This window comes from Falco cherrug, chromosome W (genome assembly GCF_023634085.1).
Source record: "Falco cherrug isolate bFalChe1 chromosome W, bFalChe1.pri, whole genome shotgun sequence".
Classification (NCBI taxonomy): Eukaryota; Metazoa; Chordata; class Aves; order Falconiformes; family Falconidae; genus Falco; species Falco cherrug.
The window spans coordinates 5,236,453-5,255,908 of record NC_073719.1 but is presented as its reverse complement, the minus strand read 5'-3'; the positions used below and the strand labels follow the sequence as shown (position 1 = coordinate 5,255,908).

The window sequence follows — 19,456 nt, the reverse complement described above, 5'->3', positions numbered from 1 at the left end:
TTGCCTCATGATCAGCCAATTTATTTCCTGCTTCCCTGACAGTGTTACCTTTCTGTTGTCCTTTGCAGTGCATAATCGCCACTGCTGATGGAAGTTGTACAGCATCTAAAAGTCACAAAATTATATCAGCATGTTTCATACCTTTCCCTTGAGTAGTTAAGAGTCCTCATTTTTTTCAAATTGCTCCATGGGCATGGACTATACCAAAGGCATACTTTGAATCTGTCCAAATATTCACTCGCAGTCCTTTGGCAAGCTCCAAAGCTCTTACCAGGGCAATTATTTCAGCTCGTTTTGCAGGTGTGCCCTTAGGAAGAGACTTTGCTTCCACCCGCTGGTCTGTGGTTGTCACAGCATATCCTTCCATTGGAACTCCATTCTTTACAAAACTATTCCCATCAGTATACCATGTGTGGTCAGCTTCCTCCAACAGCTCCTCCTTCAAGTCTGGTCTGCTTGCACACACAGTCTCAATAGTTTCTATGCAATCATGTACTCTATTCCTGTCTCCATGTCTCCAATTCCTGTTTATCACTCAAAAAGGAAGCAGGGTTTAGAAGGGTAGATGTGACAATTTCTATATCATCCTGTTCCATTAACACTGCTTGGTATTTCAAGAATCTTGATGGCAAGAGCCAGTATCCCCCTTTCTGCTCCAAAACTAAGGTTACAGTGTGGAAGTGTGTACAATCATCTTCTGACCCAGAATAAATTTTCGAGCTTCCTGAATGATCAGAAAAACAGCAACCACTGCCCAAATACATCCTGGCCATCCTTTGCTTATTTCATTGTCCTGGTTTCAGCTGGGATGGAGTTCATTATCTCCTTAGGAGCTAGTATGGTGCTGTGTTTTGGCTTTGATGTGAGACTTTTCAGTTCCTCAGGCCTTGTTAGTGAAAAAGGCTGGAGGGGCACAAGGAATTGGGAGGGGGGACAGTCAGGTCAGTGGACCCGAACTAGCCAAAGAGGTATTCTATGGAATACCTCATGGTATGCCATGAGGCGTCATGCTTGATATATAAACCTGGGGGGTTGGCTGGGGCAGGCAGATCATTTCTGGGGGACTGTCTGGGCATCGGTGAGCAGGTGGTGAGCAGTTGCATTGTGCACCACGTGTTCCTTTCTTCCTTTCCTTTTGAATGTGGTTAGAAAAGAAGACAGGTTCAGCCCATCGACTGATCCCAGAAGTTATGATGAAGCCTTCCTTATCTTCTCCCCTCATCTATCCACTTTTTATACTTTATAGTACATTGCATATTCAGTCATCATACACAGGATACAAGTTTCTTGCTTCTAATACAAATTAGTATACATCCTCAGATAGCACTACTGAAGTTCTCTACTAACTATGCATGCTCCTCAAGCAGGGTTTTGCCCTCTTTTGGGGGGACTATTTGAGTTGAAGGTCGTGATTGCCCACTACCACAATTAACATTGTCCTATTTTCAGCCAATTTTCTGTTGATGTATGGGGGTTGCAACACCTTATCAGCCTGTTTCCTCTCATAGTCAGAACTTCCCTCACTTGAAGGCTTCTTTCTGCATAACTTAGATAATGGTGTTCTTTTCACTATCTGTTCTTTGTTTCTCATCCTTCCCAAGGCTGACTACCTTGATTAGAAGTCCCTTCATTCATAACAACTTTAGAGAGTGGGTCATCTTGACCTAACTTTGTGAACACTGAATCCAAATTGGTTAATCTGGGAGTTTAGACAACAATTCCCCCCCTCTGGATTTATTTCAGTCCAGGACTAGTCCATTTCCATCACATTTAGGTGGAGCTTGAGTGACTCTATTCATACATATTGTTGTTACTAACTGGTATCATGTGCCCAGTGAGGTGTAGTAGTACCTTGGAGGCAGGTAACTTTGGGATGGAGGTGTACGTTAGTATTACAATGGGATTATTTCATCTGAGGGAAGTAATTTCACCACAGTGGTTGGCTCAGCCACAGACACCTCATGGATTCTTCATGAGACAACTGGTATGCGGTTTATCAGCTGTGTGGTACCATCAAGTTCCTCTTCCTGCAGGGAGTACAACAGAGCCTGGCCACGGTGTCTCCACTCCTCTTCACCTTCCATTACTCCTATCAGCAGGTACTGAGCTGGCAGGATGTGTTGCTTAGGGAGCCATGGTAGATTCCATGCATGCCAACCATCCTGAAGGTGATAGCTTTATTTTACCCTAAAAAGCCTTCTGGATTACTACACTTCTATTAGGTCCTAGTTTTCTCTAATCCCCCCCCCAAGGTGATTTTCCCACACCCACAAATCCTACACTAATGCCATATGCCGTTTTGCCATCAGGCTTTTTGATAGGCAGAATAGGAGTGTTATATTCTGAAGGGCACTCCATCAATAGTCCATATTTTATAAATTCTTCTGTAATACCTTTCACTCTTTGCCTGTCCTCCAATTTCAAGGGATATTGCTTTACCCTAACAGGTCATGCCCCTCCTTTAATTTTAATAACAACCCATTCTGCATTTTTAGCTTTTTCAGGTATTCCTGAGGCTCATACTCCTGGGTATACTTGGTCTTTTATATCTTATATAAATTCTTCTTCCCTAATTTGGGGTTCAATAAGAGTCAAACTTTCAATGTGGTTCTTTTCTGGTATTTTAAATTCAATTTCCCTATCTTTAAACTTTATTTCATTGTGGCAATGTATTTGGAAGAAAAGGGACACCTGGCCTACCAAAAGTCACTCTTGCTTTAGCAGCTTGATATGATTAAAAGTTTTATCTGCTCAGCAAGGCCGCAAGGTTGTGTGAGAAAGACACCTGGAACAAAGAAAACAGGATCTTTGGCAGTTAAGCGGGCAGAAAAACAGGAGCTGAGCTGGGAACTGATGACCGCAAGAATGTCAACAATTTTAATGATGGGACTAACCGCTTGTATGCTTTTAACCAATTAGTATCTGTATAGCAGTGTGTGAACAGTGTATGTAACCAATAGAATTAAGGTGTGACGTCTGTATGAATATGAAAATTGTATATAAGTTTGCAGAAACTTAAGTAAAGTGGCTTCAACTAGGATCATATTGATATGTCATTGAGTCCGTGATTTTGCTCCTGCATTTCATCATTCAATTGCTCTAATAAATCCCTTCTTAATAGTGGTCTTGGAGCCTCAGGCAGATAGAGAAACTTATGAATCCCCATACTCTTCCCAATTTTGAATTTTAATTATTTCCAAAAGAAAGCTTTCTCAACTTGTACAGTTGCTCCTGTGATATTAACATTTTGTTCACTAATGGGCAATAAGGTCTGATTTAGTACTGAAAATGTGGCACCCGTATCTACTAGAAATTCTACAGGTTTCCCTTCCTTCCCTAGCTGAATTTTTACCAAGGGCTCTGCTAGGGAAGATTCCCTCTGGTTCCCATCAATCAGCTTCCACATCAGTAACCATCACCAACTTGCCCAGTCTCAGGCAACCCTTTTTCCAGTGCCCCATTTGCTTACAATAAGCACACTGATCTATCAGGTGTGTTTGATTTCTCTTAGGTGGAGCATTTATACCACATCTCGCGGCCTCTCTCCCTCCATTTAGTGTTGTTTTCTGATGGGTTTCAAGAGAGTACCTGGCCTCCCATGGTACATAAAGCAGCCACAGTAGCATTAGCAATCATTTTGCCCATTGCTCTCTTTCTGACTATCTCTGTTTTGGGATACTTGCCACGCAACCTCCAGCAATTTTTCTAAATCTTTTGCATCTACTCCTTGCACTTTCTGTAACTTTCTTCTGATATCATTTCTGTCTGCTCTCACAACCATCTGCTTTTCTAACTCACTAAACACCACATCCAACATTGCCTAAACCAACCTTTAAACATCTTTGCCCAATGCTACAAGCCAAGCAACATCTTTTTAACTTCCCATTCTTATTTTTCTCTTTTTCTATCGCCAGGACCACGAGGTCCTGGGGTGCTAAAGTAATTCCACATTCCTTTTGCCACTCTGGGTGATTTTACAGAGTAAAGAACATATCTGCATAAACCACTTCATCCCATTTACCTTATCTCAGAAATAACATAAGCTGTAACAGAATATTATAATTCAGAGTTCCATTTAAAATCCATTTTTCTCCATCATCTAACTTATATAAAGGCCACCACTAATTGCAATATTTTATCAGAGTTTTACGGTTCACACTCCCTCCAGGTGGTCCCCCAATATCTTTCCAATGAGCCAGAACACAGCCCAAAGGACTCTTTTTCAAAACCTCACTCTGTTGGTTTCCCATTCTGGAATTTATACAACACAAGGACAGGGACTAAGACTCAAACACTTACACACACAGCTGACAATTATTATAAACACAACAGCTAAAACCTGACCCACAGCCTCTGATCACACCACATGCATTCCAAAATGAACAGAGGTCTGCAATTATTTTCTGGATGTAGTGAATACTTTTCAGGTTCCCATGCTTATCAATCACTTCATCCTTCTCTGGCCATTTCCCTCACGGGATAACAGAACTGTGGATCTGGACTCCGCACTCACTTTGTACGTATTTGTACGCCTCACTCACACAATCATATATCACACAATCATAAAGATTTAGATACCGAGTCAAGTTACAATAAACAAATTCCAAATCCAAATGTTCCTTTAAACATTCATTTGCCCCCTTAAAAACCTCTATACAACCAAAACCTCAGGGGGGTGAACAAAGGTACACAGATTACAAAGTTACCAAATGCATGGTTTCAAATCCAAATGTTCCATGTCTTGCCAAAGTCATCAATATTCAAATCACAAAATTCCACAGATCAACCGAATACCAAGGACATGTCCAAAGCCAAAAATACTAAAATTCCAATTGCATACCGAAGTATACCCAAACAAATACTGAAGTATACCCAAATGTATACCAGTAAGGTGCTAGTGTGATAAACGCAGTCATGATTCAGGTCAAAAATAGAATGTACTGTGATAAGTGTAATTGTTGTACCCTGTGTAAATCTGGGACCTGTATCACAGTTGTGGTGAGTGGGCACGTGTGGTTGTCCTTTAAGACAATGTGATGGCTTCCCCTTCCCCTGAGGCAATCGCTGCCTGGAAAAGCCCACCGAAGGAGATAAGTAAAGTGAACCAGCCAGAGAAGGCCCGCCAAAGGAGACAAAGACCTTGAGATTTGAAAAAGCGCGCCAAAGGAGAACCAATAGGAGGAGAAGGTGTACCCTAACGACCCAATGGGGAAAGAGCAGGACGAACATCCGGCGAGAAGAGATTGGTCAAGATCTGGGGATAAAAGACGCTGCTTTTAGGACTCAGGTGTGCGTGTGGTGGAACTAATTGAGTTCTCCGCGCACCCAGTGCTGTTTTTGCTTATTGTTTCTCAACGTAAATTGATTGAACCCAAAATAAAATTGTTTTAATTGTTATCGTTTATAACAATTTGGCAACTCGGTATATGCTATCCAATGGAAGATCTTGTCTTGCGGATCACAGATAGCTCCCAAATGACCGGTCCCCCAAAACAAAAAAAAAAAACAAAAAAAAAGAAGAAAAATAATACCTTCATCAGATGGTCCTTTTCTATTCCTGCAGTGATCTGATTTAGGCAAGAAGTCTCTCTGGAGAAATCTCTGGGGGTACCCGAGAGAGTCCTGTTCTCACCGGGTCCTGCAGCCAAGCAGAGAGGGTCCCATCTGGGTCGCCAAAACACAAAGATCGGCATCATCCAAACCCCCTTGCTTTCTAAACATGCCGAAGTGGGAGGCTAGGTGCAGCTGGGTAAGGAGTCCGATATAATTAAACTCAATAACAGCAGACTGTTATTAAGCAAGGTATTCTTTATTGCAGTGCTGGGGTAGCACTGGGGATAACTCTACCATAAGTGCCCCCCCCCCCCCCCATCTGGCAAACTTTTAGACTATATATCATGAAATTATACATGTTCATAAGATTTCTGAGAACTCATTCACATTTACATGAGATTTCCTGGAACTCATTAGCATATGCAAATGTCTGGTCCGCATGCGCAGTCATCTTCTCTGGTGGTCTTTGGGTGGTCGCCGGGGTCTTCAGATGAAGGCTTGTAGTCTTCTTCACTTCACCCACTGATCAACCTTTACTTCTGGGCAAATTCAGTATGGGATCAATAGATCATATCCTTTGAGGCTATTGTTGCCATTCTCTTGTCCTGTGTATCTGTTCTCAAAATTGAGTTGTCTACCATGAGATTATCTGGGTGCCCCCTTACTTTACACCCAACCCTTATCTTACAACCATCTGGAGCCTCTTTTGTTCAACTAAATATCTAAGGTACTTACAACATCTTCCTTGGGTTCCGAGCCTTAACCATTTCACTATCGCTAAGAGACCAACCTCATTTCACAGCTTCATTAGATGGTTCATCCCAGGGTTAGGAGTTAGAAAATTAGAGAAAACAATAGTTAACATTTCAGCTGTGGTTGAAAAAATAGAAGGTCACACTATGGATGTTATAAAGGCTCTGCAAATAGAAGTGTCAGGTCTTTCTGAATTTTGAAGTCCTTCAAAATAGAATGGTACTGGATATGTTTTTAGCATCACAAGGGGGAAACTGTGCAGTGCTAAACACCAGCTGTTGCGTGTATATTGACCAATTAGGAAGAATACAGACAGACCTGAATAAAATTCAAAACCAAACTAAATTAATGCATCAGGTGACAGAAGACAACACCTCCCTTGGGTTCAAAGAAATCTTTGATAGATTGACCTCCTGGTTACCAAATTTGAACTGGTTGAAACAATTGCTTGCACTTGTAATAGCTATAGTAGCTGTATGTATCCTTGCTTGTGTGACATGCAGAATCAAACTCTACAACTCGAGGAGAGTTATAAAGCAGGCGCCGGGTGCAAGGAGAATCTCTCCTCCTAACTTGCACACCTTTTCAACAAGCCGACAGATATTTTATTATACAAAGTCATGCATATACATAAGGTTTCCAAAAATTCATTATCATAATCTCCTCCCTCTGGTGCCTCTTTAAAATGTACTTTTCACCTTCTTGGGCAGTTACCTAAAGTTTCTGCTTATCTTTGCATACATTAGCAGCCTATTGTTGTATAGTTTCTGTTATCTACTAGAGTTCTTTACATGTCATCCATTATCTAACCTTTTGTTCAAGTGTAAAACATCTGCTAACTAACGATTAGTCCTTCCTTATTTCCCACTCTAAACACATCAAGCTAATACATGCCCACTGGGCTGATTTTAATCTATATCATGTGTTATATCTCAGTGTTGTAATTGTTTTATCTGATTATGTTCTAATGACAGAAGAATATATTGGAGGTAAATATTGAGGCTTTGGGTTTGAAGGGCCCAAAGTCTCAAGAAAAAAAGGTGGAAAGATGATACAATGCTGTAGTTGCTTCATGAACCTTTGTTCTAGTGTATAAAAAAACAATATTTTAGTTGCAGGTCGACTGTGTCCTTATGTTGCAGATTATCTTAAAGTTTTACTGAATCCTTCTATATTTTGTGTTTGTGAAATAGATAGCTATAGGAGCATCTTGATTTTCAGGAGTTAACCTCCATGTTAGAATTATGTTAGCACTGATTAACCAATGACGTTTCAATTGCTGTGCTGCTTGTTATCCGAGACTGTTACTTGAAGTCCCTATGCTATAGACCATAATAACCTTAGTCCTTATTCTCTAGAGTGACGTGCGGAACCGAACCTTACAACTCGAGGAGAGTTATAAAGCAGGTATGTTTATTGTGGTACTGGGTGCAAGGGGGATCGTTCCTCCTAACTTGCACACCGTTTCAACAAGCCGATGGATATTTATTATACAAAGTCATGCATATACATAAGGTTTCCAAACATCCAGAATCTTCTCCCTCTGGCACCTCTTCAAGATGTACTTTACATCTTCTTGGGCAGTTACCTGAAGTTCTTGTTTATCTTTGCACACATTAGCAGTCTTTGTTAATTAGTTTCTGTAATCTTAAAACATCTGCTAGTTAACAATTAGTCCTTCCTTATTGTCCACTCTAAACAATACAGCTAATACATGCCCACTGGGCTGCTTTTAATCTATATCAGCATGATCTCCGGGGGGGGGGAGAGGGGGGGATCCACCTTCTTTGGGGTGGGGGCCATTTGAGTAGGAGGTCGCTGATCTATTACTACCACAATTATTTTACCTTGGCTTATTTTCTTTGAGCAGTTAGCACGTCCTCATCAGAAGGCTCCTTATTTACATTCTTGTTGAGCTCATTTACATCGGTACTAATTGTCCCTTCTCAAAGTGCTAAGTTCCCGCCCTTCACTCTTTCTCGGGTGTTAATGTTTCTGTTATCTATGTAGCTTCTGTCTGCAGCAGAGTTCTAGGTTTTTCACTATATCAAGTCCATAACCAGAGCACCTAGGTTCTATGGTGTATAGGATGAGTTATTGGACAACTTGGCAAGGCCGATATTCAGCCATCCAACTTGGCAACAAAACTTAATTTTAAGGTGTCCTGAAGTGAACTACTGAGGGAAGAGGTTAAAGAAATTTTAGTAGATCTAATTGCTTAACGATTACCTAGATTGTTGTTGATAAATAATGCTTTGTTTTACTAACTATTGTGTAAATTAACTGAATCAAGGAATTTACAGTTCCTCCTGAAGGAGTGATGAGAACTAGCTAAAACCAACTCTATAGTTTGGAAAAAGACCAAGGAACAACTGAGTCTGCACAAAGAGAGAAGGTAAAAAGTTCAGAGCGAGGGAGACTACCAAGCCTTCATCCCCATGACCACCACCAAGAGGCACTATGCAAGCACAGTTGGGAGGGACTTATGGAAATGACTTCTTGGAACTAATTTTAATATGAAGCGGGCTAGGTTATGAATATGTATAGGCGTATTTGGAAATCTTATGTATATGCAATTTTGATTGTATAAATTGAGGCAAGTTGTTGCCCCAGGCGTGCACGGCTTTGGTGGGACTACCCTCCACCCCCCACACACCCCCACCCCCACCCACACCCCCGTGCTGCCCAGCGCTGAATAAACATACCCACTTTAAAATCTAATTAAGATTGTGGAGTCTGATTCCGCACATCACTACCTTCATTATAATACTAAAAATCACACCCACAGGTCAAGAAGACCCTTGCCCAGGTGAAGACCCTTCCTCTGCACAATCATAGTAACAGAAAAGGATGACACAGCAACTATTACAATTATATGCAAATTACTAACCAATCATTGTAACTGGGAGTGTACGACCTTTTCATTTTGTGTATAAATGTAACAGTAAAATCTACACAGGTGTGCTTGATTTGTGGAGATGCCACTGAGCACCCAGCGCTGCAATAAAGGAGTGCCTGCTTAATACTCCATTGGTGTTAAGAGGTTTGATTCCCGATTTCGGTGACACTTGTGGCCAGCTATTGTTTAGGCTTTGTAGTTGTTGTATGTACAATTGTTTATCTTTGTCAAGGAATATGTTAAGTGATAAGAGAGGGTCTGCAGCAGAAAAAGCAGGCCGAGATGGTTCTGTGGTTTGTGAAGGAGTGCTAATTAGAGGATATGTGCAAATACTTGTGGAAGAGTCATGGAGCAAACAATGGGATGAAAAGGAGTGAAGAGGAGACAAGGACCGTCAAACCATCTGGATGACCACCTGGAGGCCTAACTGCCCAGGTTTAAAAGGACATTATAATATTAATGAAGGTCCCTCCAGGGAAGACTCCTACATAGGCAAATAATTCCAAGAAATGTAATGAATATGTATAGCTGTGTAACATAAAATGGGACCCACAAAATAGTTTGGCATGCACATTAGGTGGAACAGTTGAGCCAAGGCATCCTAGCCTGATAAACAAGCACATACTTAATCAAAACTGCACATATAATGCTTCTAAGTTGCTAAGAGTTATATGTCATGATGAGTCCGCATAAAAGTCGCTTGGTGTTACTTAGATATGTTTACTGTTTTAGCATGTTTGCTGATTACTTCTAATCAATGCTTTGCAGTGGAGGTGTGGCCTGGAGATTGAATATAATCAATGTATCCAAAATTACGTGTGTTTTTAGATAAAGAAATGTAACATGTATAAATAGGTCTGAAAATGTTAAAAAGGCGTGCATGATTTTGGTGGGACTACCCCCCGTGCCGCCCAGCGCTGAATAAATATACCTACTTTACAATCTAACCATTGTGAAGTCTGTTTTCTGCATGTCAGTTTTGGCGAGCCAGCCAGGAGGACTCTCTGCTCGACCGCAGAACTTGCTGTGGAACAGACGCTCTTGGGCACACCCCGAGTAACTTCCTCGGTGGAGCCTCTGCTGCTGGCCGATTACTGTGGGAGCAGACAAAGACCTCCTGAAGCCGCGGAATGAAATGGTATGTTTTTAAAATAGAAGCCTATAAGCTGTACGCGTGGCTAGTGGGGGTGGCTGGTAAATCGCACAGAGATGTCTGGCGTGCAGCGCAAAACAAGTGCAAAAGAAGTATTCTGAGAATTAGGTAAAGGATTTGCTGACCAGTAGAGTGGCCTCTAGCGATCTTGAGGGTAGATCGAGCAAATCCAGGGTTGCCACCACATCTTATTATTAAGAACCAGGATGGACCTGTCAATGATTGGTATATAAGTGACAGGTGAAGGGTAGGCGGGACCTACTTGCAATTGCGCTTGGATAATTTCTGTTTGCAGCTGCCAAGTAGAACGACTAGATCGAAGCGGAAATTGGCATAAAAAAACATAAGGAAAGGTGGTAAGAAATCTAAAATATACAATTGCATGCATGGAAACCAAGTTATATTTGTTAATAACAATTATTGGCTTATGTGTGTTAGTAGTAACTTTTTGGATGATTAAGGAATCGGACCCTAAGTGTTGTCCAATTTGGAAGGAATTGAACTCGTAATTGGATTGATATAATTGTGATATCTGAGGGGTGAAATATACCAAAGTGGAGGAGGATAGAGAGTCACTCCTTCAGTGGTTTGGGCTTGAGTCTTGGGAATATTTGAATGACAGTGGACATTGGATAAGAAGGGAAAACAAACAACGGTTTTATTTAAGAGGAGCATATATAACACCCGAAGGGTAGCAAGTGGCTTTGGGCTAGGAACAGCCTCTTGGGGAAACACCTCAGAATTCAAGAATTAATGGACAGATAGGGATAATCCCCTGCTTTATATGTGGATTTGTAATTAGATTATATGAAAACTGGCACCCTGCTTGGGTCCTACTAAGGCGTAGATCTTGTGGAAAGCGATGGTATTGTACATCTAGTAGACGAAAGCCTGATTGTCCAAAGTGTTTTCCCCAAATATCACACTTTTATGATCAGGAGAGATATCACCAAGAAACATAAATAGTGAAACTAGTGTGTGGAAAGAAAAATTTAGTTCCAGAAATTTGGGACGTGTGGGAAGAAAACTGGGAAAGAACTATAAAAAAGTGTAAAAAGCAATTTGCAAAAAGGAATAACCAAGATCTAAACTAATAAGAGATGGGAAATAACCAAGGGGGAGGAATATTAAAAAAGAGCCCCTCATTGGAAAGATATCATTGGGTCTGGAGGAACAGAAAGTAAAAAGGTTCTTATCAAATATTGCAATCAATGGTGGCTGCTATATAAACTAGAAGGTGATGCTAAGTGGCCATTCAATGGGACCATAGATTATAATACTCTGTTACAACTAATGTTATTTCTAAGGAGAGAAGGAAAATGGGATGAGGTCTCATATGCAGATATGTTTTTCACCCTCCAGAACCATCCGGAGTGGCAAAGGGACTGTGGAATGGTACCCCCACAAGATCCCATGGTACTCGCACTCAAGTGAGAGAATAACAAAGAGTTTAAAGGCAAATTGAACGGTGTTGTTCAGCTTGCAGCATTGGTCAAATGTGTACTAAAACAGGTAAAATTCACCAGGCATCAGAACAAGATTTGACTGACCTATTTAAGCCTCCCCCTCGACTACAGGGGCAGGATGTGGACTCGGATGGAACGCTCACTCCCCCTGACAGCCCCATATCTTCCCGCACTGGGAAAAAGACGACCTTGGCTGTGGTCCAAGCGCCACTCCGAGAGGCGGTGGGGCCTGATAGTGGGGCAGTGATACTCAAAGTACCTTTCTCCACTAAAGACCTGGGGGAGTGGAAAAAGGTAGCAAAAGATTATAGAAATGACCTGATAAGTGTAACTAAACATTTCAAGTTTATTATAAAACAGCGTAATCCTGACTGGAAGGACATACAATTGTTATTAGAATATATGACAGAGACCGAAAATCATCTGATTTTAAAAACGCCAGGGAACTTAGCTGAAGACCATGATAAAATTACGGGGGGAGATGTTAAGGAATATTTTCCCCTCCAAGATCCAAAATCAGTCCATATGGAGATGTTATGCGGCGAATGAAGAGACGGGACGCCGCTTGATGCAAGCAAGTTGTCCATTTATTAGTGATTTTCTTACAAATATATACGTTTCTACCTTCTACATATTACACACTGATTGGTTAAATCTTAAGCGTAAAAAACACTGATTGGTTGATATTTAAGGCACACCATTAGAACAATAGGAGCTTACTAGTTTATCTTGACCTAGCAATAATTTCTATTCCAAGGTTAGGGAGTTTCTTTCTACGCGGCTTTCTTGATTACATATTGGCGCCATCCGTTCCCTTATCTGGCTACTTGTTTCTCTGTCCGTCTGGTTGCCTCCTCAACTGTGCCGGCTCAGGGGCCTGCAGTTAGCTTGTTCCTTTGCTCCCAGGGCTTGTGCCCTACGAGTTCTAACAAGTCTCTATTCATCAGGCTATCAGTACTTGGACTCTTGTCCTTGAGGCCTTGTCCTACAATGTTACAAGAATATCAGGAATGGATTTTGAAAGGAATGGAAAGGGCTATCCCTAAAACTATAAACTAGTCAGCGTTGTATGCTATTAAACAGGGTCCCACTGAGTCCCCATCCAAATTTTTAGATCGACTGAGAGATACAATGCGTCACAGCACACCACTAGATCCAGGGTCAGAGGTGAGGATACAACAGTTCGTCTCACTATTCTTGGATCAGTCTACAGCTGATATTAGAAGAAAACTTCAGAAGTTACGAACCACAGAAAGTAGGGACTTGGAGATATTATTGGATGAGGCCTGGCGAGTTTTCAGCAGTCGGGAAGATAATAACAGGCAGGGACAGAGGAGAATAATAGCGGTGGTACAAGGAGAGGAGAAAAAGTGACTGCAACAATCAGCTCGATTAGGAAAAAATCTACGTGCATTGTGTAAAAAGTTTGGACATTGGAAAAAAGAATACCCGAGGGACAGGAACCGACAGTCGCAGAAAATAATAGCTCATATAAAAGAAGACTGATGGAAACCTGGGGAATCTACCCTAGCGGATCCCACTTAAGCTAGGGAAAACACAACAAGAGGTAGAATTTTTAGTAGACACAGGGGCAACATACTCAGTTCTGAATCAAGCTCTAATGCCTCTGGGAAATGATTATGTTATGGTAAAAGGGGCAACTGGCCAAAGTGAAAAGGCATACTTTTGTAAGCCAATAAAACATAAAATGGGCAAGCAATGGGGCATCCATAATTTTTTATATATGCCTATCTCTCTGAAGGCGCTTTTGGGGAGAGATTTGTTGGAACAATTGGGAGCAAAAATTGTATTTGAAAAGGGAAAAATTACTTTAGAAGTAAAAGATCAACAATATATTCAAATATTAAGCCTAACATTAACCAGTCCTTCCTTAGAAATAAAAATGAATGATGAAGTTGTAAACCAAATGTACCCAGGGGTATGGGCTACTGATACACCTGGAAGAGCAAAAAATGCTTTACCTATTGAAGTAAAAATTAAAGAAGGCCGAAAACCAGTAAGAATTAAATAGTATCCCCTAAAGAAAGAAGATAGAGAAGGAATCCGGCCAGTAATAGGAGACATTTTTGCAGTTAGGATTATTAAAAGAGTGTGAGTCTGAATTTAATACCCCTATATTACCTGTCCAGAAGCCCGACAGATCATATCAAGTGGTCCAAGACTTACGGGCAGTAAACAAAATAACTGAAGACCTTTACCCAGTAGTGGCAAACCCATATACATTGCTAACCACACTAACACCTGAATTGATTTGGTTTACTGTCTTAGACTTGAAAGACACTTTCTTTTGCCTCCCTCTCCACGAGACCAGCCAAATATTATTTGCGTTTGAATGGGAAAATCTTAAGAGTGGTCGAAAGACCCAGCTCACTTGGACAGTGCTGCCGCAAGGATTCAAGAACAGTCATACTATTTTCGGCAACCAACTTGCAAAGGACTTAGAATCCTGGGAAACCCCGTCCGAAGAGGGAAAATTGTTGCAGTATGTGGACGATATCCTAATCACTACCAAGACAGAAGAAGGTTGGATGATGTGGACGGTGAGTTTACTAAATTTCTTGGGACTCCAAGGGGTATCAGGTATCTAAGAAGAAAGCACAGATAATACAGCACAAAGTAAATTATTTGGGATACGAAATTAGTGTGGGACAGCGAACACAACAAACTTTGGGACAAGCCTGTAAAGAAGCAATTTGCCAGATTCAGAGACCACAGACAGTAAAAGATTTGACAACCTTTCTGGGAATGACGGGGTGGTGCCGGTTGTGGATCTATAACTATGGATTACTCGTTAAACCACTGTATGCCCTAACTGCCACTGAGCAGAAACATCTTGAATGGAACAAGGAAACTGAACAAGCCTTCGAATCACTGAAAAAGGCATTGATGTCAGCTCCGGCTTTGGGGCTCCCAGATGTAAGCCGTTTCTTCTTTTCTCTTATGAGAAGCAGGGTATTGCCCTAGGAATATTAGCACAAAATCTAGGCCCATATCGATGGGCAGTTGCTTATCTTTCTAAACAGTTAGATACAACTGCCAAAGGTTGGCCTGGATGCCTGCGGGCGGTTGCAGCAGTGATATTAAACATCCAGGAAGCCCGAAAGTTTACTCTAGGCCAAAAGATGACTGTTATGGTTTCACATACAGTATCGGCAGTATTGGAGGCAAAAGGTGGACATTGGCTCTCTCCACAAAGTTTCTTGAGATATCAAGCTATGATAGTAGAACAGGATGATGTGGAAATTGTAGTCACTAATATTGTCAACCCAGCCTCTTTTCTCAGCGGAAATACAGGAGAACCAGTACACCACAACTGCCTAGAAACCATCGAAGCAACATATGCAAGCCGTCCAGATCTGAAGGACAGCCCTATTGAAAAGGAGGAAAACTGGTTCACAGACAGAAGCAGCTATGTGCTAAACAGTAACCGACATGCGGGATACACCATCACTACCAGCGAAGAGATAATAGAATCCGGAGCTTTGCCTATGAACACTTCTGCACAAAAGTTAATTGCCCTAACTCGTGCCCTGGAATTGGGCCAAGGTAAAGTTGTGAACATTTATACTGACTCAAAATATGCTTTTGGAGTAGTACATGCACATGGAGCAATTTGGAAGAAGACTGTTAAATTCTCAAGGGAAAAACATTAAACATGCAGAAGAGATCCTGAAGTTATTAGAATCTGTCCAACTCCCTAAGAAAGTAGCAATCATGCATATAAAGGCACACCAGAAAGTGAGCTCGGATTTAGAAAAAGGGAATGAGTTGGCAGACAGAGAGGCAAAACAAGTTGCCAAAATAAAGCAAAAATAAAAGGAGCTTTAATCCCTGACAGACAAATTTCCCTAAAAAGCGAACCAGAATATACTAAGGAAGATTGAAAACTTATTACGGATTTAGAAGGCTCATATAACAAAGAAGGGTGGGCCTATACCCCACAGGGAAAATTAATTATTCCCTCTTACTTACTGTGGCCTTTAATATGGGAAGAGCATAGGAAAAGACATTGGGGGAGCTGAGGCTTTATATAAACACCTAATCAGGGAAATTGTGGCCAGAAATGTATATACTACAATAAGACAGGTAACTCAACAATGTGAAATATGCCTCCAGACAAATCCTAAAAATACTCCCAAATTAGAGATGGGGCAAATTGGGAAAAGTAATGGACCTGGACAACAATGGCAAATTGACTTTACTGAACTCCCAAGAAAAGGGGGGTATCATTACTTATTGGTGTTAACAGACACCTTTTCAGGTTGGCCAGAAGCATTTCCAACCAGAACAGCAAAGGCAAGGGAAGTAACTAAAATAATTGTACAGGAAATTATACCATGATTTGGGGTCCCAGCAGTTATTTCATCAGATAGGGGACCACATTTTATTTCCAAAATAGTACAACAAGTTAGCTGTTATTTGGGTATAGACTGGCAACTGCACACTCCATATCACCCACAGTCAAGTGGACAAGTGGAAAAGATGAATTATTTGATTAAACAACAAATTGTGAAGTTAGGGCAAGAGGCAAACTTAGCCTGGCCCCAGTCTCTACCTTTAGCACTTTTACGAATACGGACAAAACCTAGAACTAAGGAGGGAGTGTGTGGATAACTGGCTAGCTGAAAAAGGTCACATAGACATAGTCCAGCTGGCTCAACAGAAATGCACATCGCACTCAGCTTATCTGAAGTAAAGCAAAAAGCAAGGATACACTGTCCTTGGCTGGTTTTGTTACACAATAACAGGAAGATTGTGGTCGGTAAAGAATGTTGCAGGAGGGAACAGATAACTACAGAAGAGAAACTAGGGGCGGGCTTGGTATTTAGGCAACTAACCAATAATGAGCTTAACTTTTGTAATATGTATGAGCTAATTATAACAAGGCATAAAAGATGACTGTAAGACAGAATAAATGGAAGTCTGCTGATCACTCATATTGAGTGACTGTGTCTTCCCTCCGTCGCGACAGGAGTGAGTCCATTTGAAGTTTTATATGGACAACCATATGCGATACAGAGAGGAATATCTATCCAATCAGGAGACGAGGTTATAACCTCTTATATGACCGCACTAGGGAAACAATTAAATAAAATCCGAAAACATGTGATTGGGGCCTGGGGAAGGGGCCTTGATGAACCAGTGCATAATATTAAGCCAGAAGACTATGTATATATAAAGTCTCTTACAGAAAAGACTTTGGAACCACAGTGGGAAGGACTGTTTCAAGTACTTCTGACCTCCTTTACTGCCATCCAGATCAAGGAACAAAACCCTTGGATCCACCACACTCGGGTGAAGAAAGCACCAAGTAAATGGACAAGTGAATCAGATGGAAAATTGAAGATATGAATAAGAAGACAACAATTATGAAAAATATCAGAATAATTGTAGTAAGTATGTGCTTGGTATTGGTGGATGCATGGCTTGAGGTCTGGACCCCTCATAAACAATACAAGGTTGAGGAAGGGCAAGCAGTTGCACTACAATGTGCATTTACAAAACCACAGACCTCAGATTATAATGCTATATTTGTAAGCTGGGATAAAAAAGTAATTAGATGAGAAGGAAAAGATTATTGGGAAAGGGACCAGAATGTTTACTTAATGATAGATGGTAAAGAAAATTGGAGCCAACAGGACCAACAATATAAAGACAGGGTAACAGGAGAAAAAAATTCTTTGCTAGGGGGACTATCTCATATAGTTATAAAGAAGGTTATAATTCAGGATTCAGGAATTTATAGGTGTTTGATACAAGTCAGAGGAAGCGGAATGGATTATAGAATTGTCCATCTTGTTGTCCGAAAAACAAGGAGGATAAGAAGGGAGGCTCAGGGAAACTGGCCTGATCAGTGGAATTGAAATATCCATGTCAACCTAATGGCAAAGATAGCAGTGGCTATAAATTTAAGTGATTGTTGGATATGTCACAAATTTCCAAAACTTAGCGATGAGCGCAATATTACCCTTATAGGGATTCCCATTCCCTTGTTAAATAATGATTCTACATGGCAGGTGCTCTGGACAAAACCCAAAAGGTTTTTGTTCAATTACAGTTCAGGGGACCAAGAATGGCCAGTTAAAGGACAAATAATCATAACGGAGTCGGTCAGATGTTTAAAAAGTCAAGTCGGAAATTACTTGGTTGGAGAATATCCTCAACGTAATAAAAATGTCACCTTAGCAGGATCTTATTTAAGGAGACAATACTCTACCTTTTATTGGCATGCTCCCCAGAAGGGACTCTATTGGCTCTGTAATGACACTGTTGCTAGAAAGGAGTTGCCTCCTTTTTGGAAGGGAGCTTGTACTCTTGGGTCAGTAATGCCAGATGTATGGATAACCAAAGATTTATATGATAAAGATTATGGAAAAATATAATTAAATAATAAAGAGACAAAAGCAAACAAGTAACCCCTTAATTACATGACCTTCTACATTTCATTCTTTTGTTAGATGATTTATTCCGGTTTTAGGAGTAAGCGAATTAGGGAAGGCAATAATAAATATTTCAGGAGCTATGGAAGAATTTGGAAATGCTACTAGTGACGCTATTCAAACCCTACAAGGAGAAATGCGTCAACTTTCTAAAGTAGTATGATATTAGCATCGCATGGAGGAGTCTGCACAATAATTAATTCTAGTTGCTGTACTTACATAAATGAAGATGGGAAAATAGAAAGAGATTTGAGAATAATGAAGATTCAACTTGAAATACTCCACAAGGTCACGACAGATGATACTTCATGGGGTTTTTCTGAGCTATGGAGTAAGGCAACATCATGGATGGAGTCGTTATTTCCATTGGGATGGGTAAAGTGGATCAAGTATCTCCTAAGAGGTATAATCATTTTTGTAATAATCTGTTTAATTTTTTGTATAAGTATGAAATGTTCTCAACTATGCTTAAAGTGAAGAAAAGCCCTTAGAAAAGGGCACAAGAAAAAGAAAAGGGGGGAGTTGAGCCAAGGCACCCTAGCCTGATAAACAAGCACATACTTAATCAAAACTGCACATATAATGCTTCTAAGTTGCTAAGAGTTATATGTCATGATGAGTCCGCATAAAAGTCGCTTGGTGTTACTTAGATATGTTTACTGTTTTAGCATGTTTGCTGATTACTTCTAATCAATGCTTTGCAGTGGAGGTGTGGCCTGGAGATTGAATATAATCAATGTATCCAAAATTACGTGTGTTTTTAGATAAAGAAATGTAACATGTATAAATAGGTCTGAAAATGTTAAAAAGGCGTGCATGATTTTGGTGGGACTACCCCCCGTGCCGCCCAGCGCTGAATAAATATACCTACTTTACAATCTAACCATTGTGAAGTCTGTTTTCTGCATGTCATGATCCCCCGTGCATCCGGTGCCGCCATAAAGAATGCCTGATTCTTAATACTACATTGGTGTTAAGGAGTTTTATTCCCGAATTTCGGTGACTCTTTCTTTTGGTTTATGATGAGATTTATTAACACTAAAATATTATCGTAGTCAATACAACTTCACACAAAACTAATGTAGCCTGTCATTGTTTGCTTATCAATGTGCCAATAGGTCATGTAGTTGTGCTGTAAGCGTGGCAGGATGCAAGTGCTTCACATACCAAT

At 40.7% G+C, this 19,456-nt stretch overlaps 1 protein-coding gene across 1 annotated transcript in view; it reads left to right on the top strand.

Annotated features, from left to right (window-relative positions):
• LOC129734621 (uncharacterized) overlaps positions 1 to 19,168 on the top strand; it is a 250,217-nt gene extending 231,049 nt beyond the window's left edge. The window contains exons 5-10 of the mRNA XM_055698256.1: positions 7,665 to 7,713; positions 11,871 to 12,118; positions 12,908 to 13,079; positions 14,194 to 14,385; positions 15,116 to 15,391; positions 17,037 to 19,168. Of these exons, the coding sequence (XP_055554231.1) occupies positions 7,665 to 7,713; positions 11,871 to 12,118; positions 12,908 to 13,079; positions 14,194 to 14,385; positions 15,116 to 15,391; positions 17,037 to 17,197 (1,098 nt within the window). The 3' untranslated portion in view covers positions 17,198 to 19,168. The remainder of the gene's footprint in view (positions 1 to 7,664; positions 7,714 to 11,870; positions 12,119 to 12,907; positions 13,080 to 14,193; positions 14,386 to 15,115; positions 15,392 to 17,036) is intronic.
• The last annotated feature ends 288 nt before the right edge of the window (positions 19,169 to 19,456 follow it).